The sequence below is a fragment of the Sodiomyces alcalophilus genome (genome assembly GCF_042370955.1).
Source record: "Sodiomyces alcalophilus JCM 7366 unplaced genomic scaffold ACRALscaffold_1, whole genome shotgun sequence".
Lineage (NCBI taxonomy): Eukaryota > Fungi > Ascomycota > Sordariomycetes > Glomerellales > Plectosphaerellaceae > Sodiomyces > Sodiomyces alcalophilus.
Genome location: NW_027263532.1, coordinates 3,449,264 through 3,462,481, shown reverse-complemented (window position 1 = coordinate 3,462,481; position 13,218 = coordinate 3,449,264). Strand labels below are relative to the sequence as shown.

At 52.3% G+C, this 13,218-nt stretch overlaps 7 protein-coding genes across 7 annotated transcripts; 4 read left to right on the top strand and 3 right to left on the bottom strand.

The window, feature by feature from the left end:
* Window positions 1–326: 326 nt before the first annotated feature.
* On the top strand, window positions 327–1,761 carry ACRALDRAFT_2095164 (uncharacterized protein; the record flags this gene model as incomplete). The annotated part of the gene is made up of 2 exons (XM_071022712.1): window positions 327–1,274; window positions 1,342–1,761. The coding sequence occupies 2 exons, from the start codon at window positions 327–329 to the stop codon at window positions 1,759–1,761; spliced, it is 1,368 nt and encodes a 455-aa protein (XP_070879508.1).
* Window positions 1,762–2,006: 245 nt separating this feature from the next.
* On the bottom strand, window positions 2,007–2,491 carry ACRALDRAFT_2039115 (uncharacterized protein; the record flags this gene model as incomplete). Its single annotated transcript, XM_071020930.1, has 3 exons — window positions 2,007–2,090; window positions 2,152–2,282; window positions 2,452–2,491. 3 exons carry the CDS (start codon window positions 2,489–2,491, stop codon window positions 2,007–2,009), a joined length of 255 nt encoding a protein of 84 aa, XP_070879507.1.
* A 775-nt stretch (window positions 2,492–3,266) lies between these two features.
* ACRALDRAFT_1073682 (60S ribosomal protein eL38) lies at window positions 3,267–4,394 on the top strand. Its single transcript, XM_071018132.1, has 4 exons — window positions 3,267–3,380; window positions 3,465–3,498; window positions 3,677–3,805; window positions 3,891–4,394. Exons 1-4 carry the CDS (start codon window positions 3,351–3,353, stop codon window positions 3,938–3,940), a joined length of 243 nt encoding a protein of 80 aa, XP_070879506.1. The 5' UTR covers window positions 3,267–3,350; the 3' UTR covers window positions 3,941–4,394.
* A 100-nt stretch (window positions 4,395–4,494) lies between these two features.
* Window positions 4,495–5,495, bottom strand: ACRALDRAFT_1078813 (uncharacterized protein). The gene has a single exon (XM_071018816.1). It carries the CDS (start codon window positions 5,367–5,369, stop codon window positions 4,716–4,718), a length of 654 nt encoding a protein of 217 aa, XP_070879505.1. The 5' UTR covers window positions 5,370–5,495; the 3' UTR covers window positions 4,495–4,715.
* A 576-nt stretch (window positions 5,496–6,071) lies between these two features.
* Window positions 6,072–7,577, top strand: ACRALDRAFT_2015512 (uncharacterized protein; the record flags this gene model as incomplete). Its single annotated transcript, XM_071019805.1, has 12 exons — window positions 6,072–6,080; window positions 6,124–6,254; window positions 6,314–6,393; window positions 6,443–6,543; window positions 6,587–6,803; window positions 6,848–6,876; window positions 6,914–6,948; window positions 6,989–7,100; window positions 7,156–7,196; window positions 7,248–7,292; window positions 7,360–7,488; window positions 7,565–7,577. The coding sequence occupies 12 exons, from the start codon at window positions 6,072–6,074 to the stop codon at window positions 7,575–7,577; spliced, it is 942 nt and encodes a 313-aa protein (XP_070879504.1).
* Window positions 7,578–9,110: 1,533 nt separating this feature from the next.
* ACRALDRAFT_2024454 (uncharacterized protein) lies at window positions 9,111–10,799 on the bottom strand (the record flags this gene model as incomplete). Its single annotated transcript, XM_071020223.1, has 3 exons — window positions 9,111–9,157; window positions 9,223–9,366; window positions 9,440–10,799. The coding sequence occupies 3 exons, from the start codon at window positions 10,797–10,799 to the stop codon at window positions 9,111–9,113; spliced, it is 1,551 nt and encodes a 516-aa protein (XP_070879503.1).
* Window positions 10,800–12,261: 1,462 nt separating this feature from the next.
* On the top strand, window positions 12,262–12,848 carry ACRALDRAFT_2015510 (uncharacterized protein; the record flags this gene model as incomplete). The annotated part of the gene is made up of 6 exons (XM_071019804.1): window positions 12,262–12,293; window positions 12,329–12,396; window positions 12,441–12,462; window positions 12,578–12,615; window positions 12,718–12,785; window positions 12,837–12,848. The coding sequence occupies 6 exons, from the start codon at window positions 12,262–12,264 to the stop codon at window positions 12,846–12,848; spliced, it is 240 nt and encodes a 79-aa protein (XP_070879502.1).
* Window positions 12,849–13,218: the final 370 nt, after the last annotated feature.

Here is a 13,218-nt window from a genome sequence, read left to right as displayed (position 1 = left end):
GACTGGTTTCATCTCTTTCTTCAAGTTCCAGGTAACCTGGACAGAAAGTCGAAGCTCTCCAAGATTTCGCAGTCGCGTTACTGTAATTCGGGGTAGTACAATTAAAAGTATGTACTTACAGCAAATATCTCCAAACAGAGGTTTAGCGCCGCACATAATTACACTGTGCGACGTCACATCCTATAGACGTTGCAGAGTTCGCTACGTAGGTACCTATCTTGGGGACAGGTTGCGATAAAAGCTGACTGCTACTTCCACCCGCAACCTCCATCCACCCTCCCCACTGCCTCTCTTCAGACACAAGACGGGCACGAGGGATCTTCATCATGCTGGACCTTCTTCACCGGCTTGCCCGGTTCCTAGACCGGCCTCTCTTCCCCTGGAAGAAGCTCATCCTGGGCTTCTCCATCGGCCAATACGTCTTCGAGTCTTTCCTCTCTCTGCGCCAGTACCGGGTCCTCCGCAGGACTGAACCGCCCAAGGTCCTGGAGAAAGAAATATCGCGCGAGACCTTCGACAAGAGCCAGGCATACGGTCGCGCCAAGCAGGAATTCGAAATCATCAATGGGCTGTGGGGTCAAATCCAAAACTTCGTCTTCGTTCAATTCGACGTTCTCCCGAAGCTATGGTCTTGGACCGGTGATCTGCTGCTCAAATACGCGCCGGCGCGCTTCTCTGGGGAAATTTCGCACTCTATTGTCTTCGTCCTGGCCTTCATCTTCATCCAGCAGGTTCTCTCGCTACCCGGCTCGATATACCACACGTTCGTTCTGGAAGAGAAGTTCGGATTCAACAGGCAGACCCCCAAGCTCTTCGTGACCGACCTTCTCAAGACCAACATGCTCACTGTCGCCCTCGCCCCGCCTTTCCTTGCCGGTTTCCTCGCCATCATTAAGAAGACGGGTAACAAGTTCTTCTTCTGGCTCTGGCTCTTCACCGCTGGTCTCCAGATGTTCATGATAACCGTCTACCCCAGCCTGATCCTGCCGCTGTTCAACAAGCTGTCTCCGCTGGAGGAGGGCGAGCTGAAGACAAAGGTCGAGGCCCTGGCGGCGCGTCTCAAGTTCCCCCTGCACGAGCTGTACGTCATTGACGGCAGCAAGCGCAGCGCCCACAGCAATGCCTATTTCTTTGGTCTTCCCTGGAAGAAGCACATTGTCATCTACGACACCCTCATTGAGAAGAGCGAAACGGAAGAGGTCGTTGCCGTTCTTGGTCACGAGCTGGGACACTGGAGTCTCGGCCACACCACCCGGCTCTTCGGCATTGCCCAGGTGAGTTGCATTCCCCCTCCTTAGCGGTGTTCCTAGAAAAAAGACTCGGTACTGACAATCTGAACAGCTCCACTTCATTTACATTTACACCCTCTTCTCCGTCTTCATTAACAACCGCTCGCTGTATGCCGACTTTGGTTTCTTGACGCAACACCCCATCATCATCGGCTTCATCCTCTTCTCTGACGCCCTCTCGCCCATGGACACGGTGATCAAGCTGCTCATGAATGTGCTGAGCCGCAAGTACGAGTTCCAGGCCGACGCGTTCGCCCGGGAGCTCGGCTACTCCAACGACCTGGCCAAGTCCCTCATCAAGCTGCAGATCCAGAACCTCAGCACCATGGACGCCGACCCGGCGTACGCCACCTACCACTTCTCGCACCCGCATCTGTCGGAGCGCCTCAAGGCTCTCGACTGGACCTCGTCGGAAAAGGTGGCAGCCGATGAGCCTACCGTGGGTAAGACTACCGGCAGAGACGAGCTGTAAGGATCGGTGGATAAAGGGTGACGTGCTCGAGACACGGGGCAAATGGAAGAGTGGCGGAGAACGCAGGAAATAGGTCGAGTAACTGCGACGAGAGTTTGCGGAGGGATGATAGTCAACACGACAGCTGGAACATGTCACATGTAAGATAGAAGCTCAATTCGAGGACACTCGAATGTTCAATTTTCATACATTGGTGATGCGGCTGGTACGAAAAACACGTCACTTTTTCTGTCCCTCCTACATTGTCACGTCCGTGATATCCGCAGATTTGCGCGGATCCTCTCCAGCAGTTGCTCTCGCGTAGCCGCGTCGCCGGGGAAGAGATTTCTCTGCATGTCTTGTGAGCAACGGTTCACTTGCGCATGGCGATTTGGAATGGGGTAGTCTGACCGCTGTCAACCATCGTCTCATTTCTTCCCTCGTCCAGTTCTCGGGGTCTCCGGAGGGGTCGGGTTCCGCAGGGAACATGTCACCTCCGTAGATGGCCCATACAGCCACGGCTGTTACTAGACCTCCAAACGCTAGATGAGTGTTAGATGGAGGTTGAAGAGCAAGCAAACCACGCGATCAGAGTGACGTCGTTTCATACCTAAGAGCGCGTTCTGTATATAGTGTGCTAGTGTCAGTAATATCTCTCTGCATACAAAGTAATTTCTCAGGGGGAGTCTCAAAGCGAAATTGGTTAAAAACTTGCCTTTGATTTCATCGCCCTGTCAATAGGAGTCGACATTGTGGGTTGTTCAGAAAGCCCGATGTAAGTATCTATTATGGCGTTGGTGTAAATCGATGTAGGAAGACGACGAGGATGGGATCTCTCAGGTACAGCGCCTACTGTTGCTACCTAGTCAACGTAACTTGGATGTCGTAGCTGAGTAGGACGTTTCTTATCGAGTGTCGAGTAGTAAACTACTTCTAGTTCAATGGGAAATGGTATCCAGTTTTGATCCCTCAACTCAACATGACAATGGGTTGTTAGTTGTGCGTTAGTTGTCGGGTTCAGCGTCGAGGAACAGGGATTGATTGAAATGGCTGTTGCCTGGCTTTTGCCACGTGCCTATGACGCGGCTGGCTGTGCGTCCAAACTGCTAAGAGTCAACACATGAACCGTGTCGTGATGATCAAATATACAAATAGGCGGTAATAAGATACATAGCTGTCACATCTAAGGATGGTTTCCACCTGTATCTTGTCCAAGTTAACGTGCTGTCTAAGATACGTCAACTACAAGATGATGCATCTGTACGACGGAGACATCCACGTTAATACCACGATACATAAGGAAACCAACTTGCTTCATTGCGTCCACTGTGTATTATCAGTTCAATTCAACTATAAGTCGAGATTACACCTTTTGGTGTCAAAGGGAGAGTGAGACAATGAGAGACCTTGGGTCAAGGTGAGGGAGCTCGGTAACTGTACCAAGATGTGGTCCGTGCACTCATTTCGCTCTTGGCACCACCACACAAACTGGGAATTTTCGCGACCGAAATCCGTCCAATATTGTCAAAATAACCGCACGAACTAGTTGTCTCTTCCACCTCTCCGTGACCCTTAATACATCGCACAACGCCCGCAAACCCACCGTCAAAATGCCTCGCGAAATCGGAGATATCAAGCAGGTAAGTTTCTTTTTTTCCATTCACCATACGTTGTCAAGCGACGGAGAATGGAGGACAATTAGCTAATAAGAATTTCTCTCGCAGTTCATCGAGATCGCCCGGAGGAAGGACGCTTCCTGTACGATATGCCCCCTCTCCCGAAACCCGTTCTATTCTACTCGCCTCGCCTTTTTGTTTCCTCTTTGAAGGCGCAGTACATCGATATACGGACATGTTTTTTGCCTGAACCGCTGCCTCAATCCCATTGAGGAGACGGAAACGGATGCATGAAACGATGGAAAACTAACTATTTGCAGCCGCTCGGATCAAGAAGAACAAGAACAACTCCCAGGTCAAGTTCAAGGTCCGATGCCAGCGCTTCCTGTACACCCTCGTCCTTAAGGATTCCGACAAGGCCGAGAAGCTCAAGCAGAGCCTTCCTCCCCGTACGTTTTACTCCAGGAGATGAAACTTCCCGGCGAAGGAACACGAGGGACATTCAACTAACGTCGCATTCTTTCCCCGATACAGAACTCCAGATCAAGGAAGTCGGCAAGAAGAACAAGGCCAAGTCCTCTTAAACGCTGAAATCGCCGAGGGAAGAAAATGAACCGATACTTTTTGTTCACGGAACGCGCAAGCGAGACGAAGACAAGTTTGTTGTCGCTGTACGCACCTTTCTGACGGACGACATGGGCATGGGACGGGCGAAACGGTTCATGCGAAAGGGTGAGGGGATGACTATGGACCTGATACGGAAAAAGGGACATAAAAAGAACAAAAGAATCAAGCATTGATCGATTGATACACAAACACCCGCCGGGGGTTCATGTTATGATGGCGTCTGGGATGATTAAACGGACAGGGGAAGCCTTGCCTTGCCTGCGCACAACCACCCAAGAACAATACATAGGGACGGATTGATGGCCCGCGGGCTCGAAGACATTTTCTCATTCGCGTCTGATGTGTGGCGACCGACCCGTTGGTCAATGGAAAACAAGAAAAAAACGATTAAAATAAGGCGCCAGCTCGAGCCACGATTGTGACTGTGACCACTGTACATGCATGCTTGTACGACTACCGGTACTCGGATCACGAGGGAGGGAGAAGACAGTTGAGTTGTTTGTTGCAAAGTTGGGGAGAATCAGTGTCTTTCATAAAGATCAGAGAGGCTGAACATGCTAATCTAGGATGATGACGCTAGGGGACAAAAAAGGAAAACCACAAAGGACCAAAGCAAATCTATCCATCAAGACATCATCCGTCATACAAGGGGGGCAGACGACCCCGCCCGCCGCCTGCCCGCCGTTTTCCCGTTTCCCTTCATCCAAAGAGAAATGCACCAGGCTGGCGACTTTACAGGATGCGCTTGTAGTGGGCAAAGTTCCACGAGGTGACAAAGGCCTCGAGCTCCTTCCACTTGGGGTTGGAGCCGATGGCGCCGTGCTGCTCGATGGAGTCCCAGCCGCCGACGACGATAAACTCGTCGCCGTCGTTCTCGATCTTCCAGCCGCCCTGGAGCGGGTATGTGCCGGAGACGGCCTCGACGACGGGGCGGACGCTCTCGTAGGCGGCCTGGAAAGCGGCCTTCTTGTCGGCGGGGACGCCGAGGCGGCCAACGCTGAGAACGGGGGCGGCGATGGCGGACTTCTGGTTGGCGTTGACCTTGGTGAAGATCTCGGCGTTGACGTGGAAGTTGGTCACGGGCCTGGTGTCGCTAATGTCGAAGAACTCGGCCGTCTTGGCCTGCACGGCCTGGTTGTCCGGGGTGCCGACCCACTCAAAGTGCTTCTCGACCGAGGGCCACTGGGAGACCAGGAGGATGTGGGAGGGGTCCTCGACCTGCTGGAAGATGCCGGTGCCGCGGGCGGTGCGGTCGGCGGGGAGAGAGGAGTCCTGGCTCAGGACGTACTTGTCCTGGACGGTCTGGCCCTCCTCGAGAACGGCCTTGAAGGCGGCGCTGACCTCGGTGCCCTTGATGGGGAGGACGGTGAACTCGGTGACGGCCATTGTGAAGGTGGTAGTGGTTGTGGTGAGTGTGTGTGAGTGGTGAATGTGAGTGTGTGAGTGGTGAGTGGTAGAGTGTTGTTTGTGAGAGTAGTGTTGTTGTAGTTGTTGCTGTTGTTGTAGTTGTTGCTGTTGTTGATGATGAACTGGAAATCAAAGGACGGCGAGATCCCGGGGCTTATATACACGATTTTGGCCGTTCTTATTGTGGCAGGTCTTTCTTAGATCATACAACGTACATGGTCCTCCGAGAGCTCAGGATGAGGATGAGGCGAGGGAACATGGCGATGACATGACCCCTGCCTGGGTTACGCTCCTCACGAGGTGATGGTATCGCGTTCCCAAGGCCCCACCATCAAGCTCTTGTGGCGTCTCCATCTGTCCGTCCCTTATCCGCCTCCTCCTTCACCCAGGATCGCCGGTTGTTGGCTACCTGGGCGTTTTCCGTGTGAGACCGCAAGTCCCCGTCATCACGGGCGGGCTTTTGCGGAGACTTTGTTAGTTAGACCCTGGGTACGCGGAGGCAGAAAAAGGGGTCCGCGGTCAGCGGATGGATGAGCTCATGCTGCGCTACCATTCCTCCCCGGAGATTTGAACCATGCAAGGCGACGGGAATTCTGGCCCCATGATGCATGGCAAAGGAAGCCTTATAGAAGGAAGAGGCCTGCATTGTAGGAGTCTTTACTTAGGACGTCGAGGATTACTATGGACCAGGTTGATCCAATAGAGCACCGTACACTTGCCCAAAGGGGTTTAGATCCAGGTCTTTGCCAACGATAAAAATAGACCCAAGGGTAGGGGACGCCGCAACTCGAAAACCCGAGTTCGCGGGTCTTCCATAAACCCTCCATTTCGTTTCGGCCTTGCCAACGCCTCCTTGGTGGCTGGGTGCAGATCCATCAACGCTATAACGAATTTGGAATCTTGTTCCTGAACTAATCATCAAGGAACGGGTGTCCATGTGGTGGTATGGTATGGCTGTCTGGCAATCTCATTTTCGCCCCCATCGCTGACTGTGGAGGCGGGAGTGAGAGACTGCCGTAAGCCGGCGGATGAGTTGGGATGTTGCGACCAAGCGCGAAGCAATGACGGTATCTCGATCGTAACGGTCCTCTCCCATTGGATTGTCTGCCTTGGTGAAGAGTCAACAACAATCAATTTGGAGAAGGCGTGGTTGGTGAATTGGTAACTGTAGTTCACCTGTTCGTCCTAATGTTTAGGTGAGACGAGCTGATTGCATGGTACCTGAATCCCACGCCCCATATGGCAATGAACGACAATGCAAGACCATAACACCAACACGCCCACGAATAGACTGGTGTTTCATCTCCGGGTCCAACGATGAGCTCGCATGTGGTCAAAGTGGGGAGAGCTACCGTGAGTGCCACCACCAAAGGGACCCCAAGGAGGCACGAAAGAGACGGGAACGCTGGTACAGTGGCCACGTATGTTGTACTCAAGCAATTGAACTTGGTGGTTAGTCCACGTTGCCCTGGGTAAGGTGGTAATTGTAAGCATAATAGACAGAACAAACAAAAAAACACGAGCATGAGCTCGCCCTAACTGGTTGGTTCGTGCATGAGTGTGGCAAAGGCGAGCCTACTGCTCGAGTGAACTAGCAGAGAAATGTGGGTAGAGGAAAGAGAGAGAGAGGGGTTGAGACCCCGCGCTGATGTTGTCAGCATTGGCGTCACTCCATCTCATAGGTACTTTTTAGGTACTTTTGGTAGCAATGTGAGGTACTGCAAGACTCGGATAAGGGAAGCTTCGACCATGCCAACTGTCTCAGGCCCTTCTGTACCTTCCTTCACGAACGACTTCCCAGCAATAGTATCGGGTTCGAGTTATTCCGACTGTACCACTTGGTTATTCCGACTGTAGTTCAGACATAGACCCTTCGCAACCACAGTCGCAAACCACTTCGACGTCTTTTTTTATTAATTTAATCGCTCGGACTTAATTAACGGATAGCTTGTTCGTTCGATCGAGCTAGTAGCAGCAGTAGCAGTAACTCCTTTGTCTTCGTCTTCGTCTTCGTCTTCGTCTTCGTCTTCGTCTTCGTCTTCGTCTTCGTCTTCGTCTTCCACGTCCACACCCACGCCCACGCGACCGCGGCTATCTTGTTCTCACTTTATATAACGAGGTAACGGAACGCGCTGCCTGTATCTGTAGATTAACGACGTAGATTGACGACGTAGATTGACGACGTAGATTAACGACGTAGATTGACGACGTAGATTGACGACGTAGATTAACGACGTAGATTGACGACGTAGATTGACGACGTAGATTGACGATGTAGATTGATGATATAGATTGATAAGGAAGATTGGTAGGAAGATTACGAAGGGTCTAGGTCTGAACTACAGTCGGAATAACCAAGTGGTACAGTCGGAATAACTCGAACCTAGTATCGTGTTCTGGTAAAGCAGGTAGTCCCTTGCGAACCTGCCACATACCTAGGTACGAAGTATGTGCATTCCTGCCGAGGCCATGCCTCCCTCCATCTCATGATACGGGACATATCAACACAATTATCAGAGTGCCTGTGAGATTTCTCTTTATATTGCGAAACATCTCAAGTCGAGCACGAAATCTCCAAGAGACAAGTGATTCCCATCCATATCCGCTAACCAGCCCGACTTTCCCTTTGGTATCTTCCAACGCAGTAGAGACGACGGACCCCGGTGGTCTCTGTGAAATCCTCCTTCTCCCTCTTGCCCTTGTGTTCTCCTGTCTCTTCCGAGAATATATAGGAGGATAAGGATATGTCTTTCGTCTCTTGCGTTTCTTGCGTCGATATTGCGTGCGTAGCTAGGCACGGACAGGAGTAATATCGCCTCTACACTTCTCAATAGGTAGACAGACTAGATTAGACGTACGGCGATACATAGAAATTTGCCATCATTCTCGGCTTGCATGACTCTGGAGTCTATTAATTTCATAGGTATTACCTTCGCCGGACTAAAGGTCTCTGCCGTCCCATATTCGAATCATAGAGCGAGCGTATATTAGTCATGTCGATGGTATTGCAACGTAGAAATGGTGGGCGACTTTCATCTCCCGCATTGGCACGGAAGGTCTTCATCATCACGCTCAACGCATTCGGATATCAAGCATCGCGGATGTGTCCAAAGTAGGAAGGTAGATATATATGAACGGACAATATCGATGGCTTTCGTACCTGTAGCTTGTAAACCCATTCAAGGTGGTCGGAAGGGCGACGCGGATAGGGGAGAGAGAAGAGAGAGAGCGAAGTTCAGCTTTAACACGGGATAGTATACGTATCATAAACCACCCATAATTCAACATATCATAGGTATCGCATTGACGATTTTGGTCAATTTCGTCTTCTGGTCCTTCCGCACCCTTTCCCTTACGTCCAGATGAGATGATCGTTTCAGGGCACTCCCCATGAGCCTCGGGCGACGGGAGGCCACCAGGACGACGAGCATCCACAGTCCCTTCCTTCACTTATTCCCTTAGTCCGAGCTGACGAACTGTCGCACCCGGGTTCGACTTCACGCCACTTTTGATACGTGGCGAGAACAGAGTAGATGCACTTCAGGGAACCTGTCCAGCCAATTCATGAGGTATTTCGTGTCACATATCCAATGGCGTCGGCCGGCAACAACTCATCGCAACGTTTGAAGATTTCGCCGGCATTCAAGTGGCTGAGGTGTAAAGGTAGACTCTTCATGCAAGCCCGGCGGTGACGTGACTCCGAGGATCGGGTCTCTGTCGCTATACCCTCCTCCAACTGTCCCTGTATCTCGACCACCTCTGAAAACCTGCGAACAAGTTAAAACATCAGTAAGAACCCAGGCGCATGCAAACTGGGACAGTGGGCTCTCACCAAGAGACTGAAAGCCCTCATCTCCGCCTCTCATCCCGTCGAGGAACATCCGCTTCATGCCCTTGTGGCTTAGTAGTTTGACGCAGGTGTCCAGCAACCTGACCATGATGGAGTCTCTGCTGTTCACCACTTCCGGATTGCTATCTATCACAGGAGACATCATCAGTCAGCAAACTGAACCAGAGGGACGGAGAATCGCTGCGGGAAAATAACCTACCCACGATGCACACGCAGGTTACGCCACCGACATCGTTTCCCAATGTCGTCGCCCACGGCAGGTCGTCCAGTATCGGACTCCCCGATGTGGGCGTGTATATGATAGCCACAGACACGATGGTGTCGCCTTCAAGGCCCAAGATGACGTCTTCGAGATTCATCGTACCCCCCAGCTTGGCATACTGATCGTACCATCCCATGTTACCCTTGCGTGTCGAGTCCTGGTCCACTACTTCCAGCACCTGGTCGAAGTGACTCATGGGACATGGGCGAAACGTGAGCCCCGCCGTCGATAACTCCTTGACAGGTGCCTCGTCAAAGTTCAGTACCCAGTCCGAGATATCTGGCGGTCGTCTTGGAGATTCCTGGTCCATCTGCCACCCTCTTCGCCGAAACCAGTCTTCTGCTTCCGTCGCCTCGGACGGCACGCCGTGGAGTAACCGTGGGAATGTGGATCCGAGTTGTAAACGGTCGACTCCTCGCGTCCTCTGCAGTTGCTTCAGCGCCATTTCGTGTAGGCTCTCCCCGATCCCGCGGCCCCGGTAGCCCTCTCGAACTAGCAGCACGGCCAACGATCCGATGAGCCGGTCTGCGCTGCTATCGGGGTACGTCGTGTACGTTGCGCAAAAGCCGACGAGTTGCTGCGTGTCGCCATCACGGACGACGTAATGCATCGCGTAGCCTTCGCGTCGGAGAAGCGAGCTGAGGATGCCCTGCGGCAGGTGAAAACGACGAGGCAGGCATTGCGTCCAGAGCTCATGGGTCGCCACCAAATCGCGGTTCAGATTCCATGTGTCAACCGTCCAGCTGTGTGGTGTCATGCTCACTTCCGGCTCGTGAGTCGCGGGCTGCTGCTGCTGCTGCAATGTTCCGACGCCAGGGGGGCCCCCAAACATGATTTCCGCGGCCTTTTCGAGCTCCGGGGGCGCGAAGCCATCCATCTGTATTAGGGTCGCGAACCTGTACAAGCCGAGGTCGTAGGCCTGGACGTTGCAGCAGGCCAGCACCACCTGTGGCCGATCCCCTCCGACCAATGCTGCGATTTCGGCAAAGTCAGCCTGCGAAGGCTCGTCGGCCCCAGGTGGCCCGGAGATGACGAACACGATGACCTTCCCCCTCTTAATAAATGCCGCATGGGTGCCTGTGATGCCGCCGCGTTTCGTGTAGGGCACATGGCGAACGAAGGGGTGACGGAGGGCGATGGCCCTGCCTAGGGGCTCGAATGGGTCTTTAGACTCGGCATCCTGGTTGGCCGGCGGCAAGACAACCGGCGTCAGAAGAATGATCAAGTCGTCCTGGGAGAGAACCTGTTGCAGAGGAATGGACTCCTGACGATCCCACAAGAGGATAGCCGTTGCCATGGCAGAAGGATGTCAAATCTTGCGACGGTGGCTGACCAATTCATGACATCGAGGTTCCCAACTGGACGAACGCCTGAGCCCAGCACGCTTCTCTTAGCTATACTGTATGTCGAAGAGAATCATGAGTGAAGGATCCAAAGCGGAACGGCAGGCTCCGATGGAGAGCGCAGGGCTGAAGTTGACCCCGGATGACCCAGCCCTACCGGGAGAGTCTCGGTGGTCCGCTGTGCTTATAATTGGGCACAGCAAGCGTGCTTTGCGTTTATGCCGAAAAGATGGCGACACCGCTGCGACGATGGCAACGTTACCAAGGGGGTTGGCTGCGGTCGAACTCGGGAATTCTGAACAGGAGTAAGGAGAGCTTTGTCTAGATAAAAACGGTTCAAGGGTATAGGTGCACAGTTGATCCTGGCAAGCAGATAAGCGTCAGCTACACCTGTTCCCTCGAGCAGCATTGGGCATGGGAATGGAATGGGGAAACGGGACAACAGAGACCGAAGCCCGTCTCCCTGGCGGTTGAGGGGGAGGGAATTCACTAGGAAATTTGTTTGGGTGAAAGTGTCGACGTGGGATGTGAGAGGTTACATGTTCATGCAGCCCAAATCACTCATAAGGAGGAGAAACTACAAGAGGTAGGCTCTTGGAGGACATGAGAATGAACCCCGGGTCACCGCCCTACCCTGGCTGACGCCGACAGATGGAAATAGTTAGCCACCCAGGAAAATGGAGAGGCTTTTCACGATGACGGGTTACACAAATTCTCGATGGAGTCGAAGATTATGGGACGAGGGCGCATTATTTGACAGGTGATGCAGAGAGAGAGGATTAACCCAGCCAACCAAACATTGGGTATATGCGGCACTGGGCGTGGAGGCATGTAGGACGACATTAACCAGCAGGTAGGTCAGGGATTAGGGTGAGGTAAGAAACACGCGTGGGACAGACAAGACGGACTGACTGTTCGTGATGATGCGACGGTTGAAGATCTTGCTCAAGACAAGGGAAAGTAAAAGAAGAAAGACGGGGGAAAGAAGGAAAATGAGAAAATAAAAGAGATGCAATCCACTTACAAGTCGTTTCCTCTAGTGCTATGTGAGACACGCGGTCATGCGGCGAGGTTGCGGGGAGTTGTCGTCGGCATTGGAGACACCTTGGGACTGTGCGAATGGCGTAGCGTCGCCCAGTATGTCGCTGGCGCCGACTGGCCGGCTGAATCCAATAGCGAGGCAGGAGATGGTGATGTGTGAAGTACGTTGTAGGGGCCCAAGGGCTGCGGTGGTGCCGGTGTCTAGGAAATGCCGAGCGACGAGATGGGTGCGAACACGTGGTATAGCCAGTTCTCGACAGGAAGATACGGTCGGAGGCTAAAAGTACGTTCCACGGGCGGTCGTCATGTCGCTTATTAGGGGGAAAAACATTTAACTAAAATAAATTGAAGTGGTAGCACAAAACCTGCAAGGTAATGGGTCAATTACTCGCGCACCGCAGAACAATGTGGCCCCCGACAAAAAGAGACAAGGGGACACAAGAAGCGGCACGCACCGCACCGTCGACGTCATTCGTATGGGTTGCGGTAAAACGCCTCGCAAGACTTTCGGTGAAGGACCTGGACGACTAAAGGCAGAGAGGGACATACACGAGTGCCGGTCTTCCGCCCCCCCCTGTTCGGTCTTCCGGGTCGACTCAAACTCTTTCAGGCTAGAATGATCCACTACCCTGCATAACCCGAAATTAGGTGTATTTTAGAGGTATTTCGAAGTACACAAACATCCACAAAGGAAAGAGTACGAAGACACGCCGAAACACCATGCCCGAAGTGTATTCGTTATATACAGTATACGCGGCAGCTGCTACGGCTAGGTAGAGTAGCTGCCTACTGCCGTAATAGCTATAGCCGTGATAGCTGCTGCTGTGATAGCTGCTGCTGTGATAGCTGCTGCCGTAATAGCTGCTACTGCCTGTAGAGTAACGCGTTTGAAGGTGAAGGTTGAGGGAGGAGGAGGAGGAGGAGGAGGGGAGATGAAAAATTTGACGTAGACCCATAATTGAATGTGTGTATCACGTAATAATATATCACGTAATAAAGTATCACGTGACTAATCACGTGACCTGTTACGTAACGCGTTAAGGAGATTGATTATATAATTATATAGTCACGTGGCTGCATTAGTCATATAGTCACGTGATTCGGATATCTTATAACCGAATTCCTACGAATACAAACAAAACAAACAAACACACTCTCCTACACCTGCAACGTTCCTTACGCGTATCGCTGTGTTTATGCTTGTGTACATCGAAATACCTTGAAAATACAGCCAATTTCGGCTTGTGGGGATGTAGTGGATCATTCTAGCCTAGAAGAGTTTGAGTCGACCCGGAAGACCGAACAAGGGGGGGCGGAAGACCGGCACTCGAC

Excerpts from the sequence above, each read along its gene's own strand:
- ACRALDRAFT_1073682 (XM_071018132.1), top strand. The coding sequence starts at position 3,351 with ATGCCTCGCGAAATCGGAGATATCAAGCAG. Across the intron at positions 3,381-3,464 it reads AAATCGGAGATATCAAGCAG|TTCATCGAGATCGCCCGGAG; the intron begins GTAAGTTTCTTT and ends TTTCTCTCGCAG. Across the intron at positions 3,499-3,676 it reads CCGGAGGAAGGACGCTTCCT|CCGCTCGGATCAAGAAGAAC; the intron begins GTACGATATGCC and ends AACTATTTGCAG.
- ACRALDRAFT_1078813 (XM_071018816.1), bottom strand. The coding sequence starts at position 5,369 with ATGGCCGTCACCGAGTTCACCGTCCTCCCCATCAAGGGCACCGAGGTC.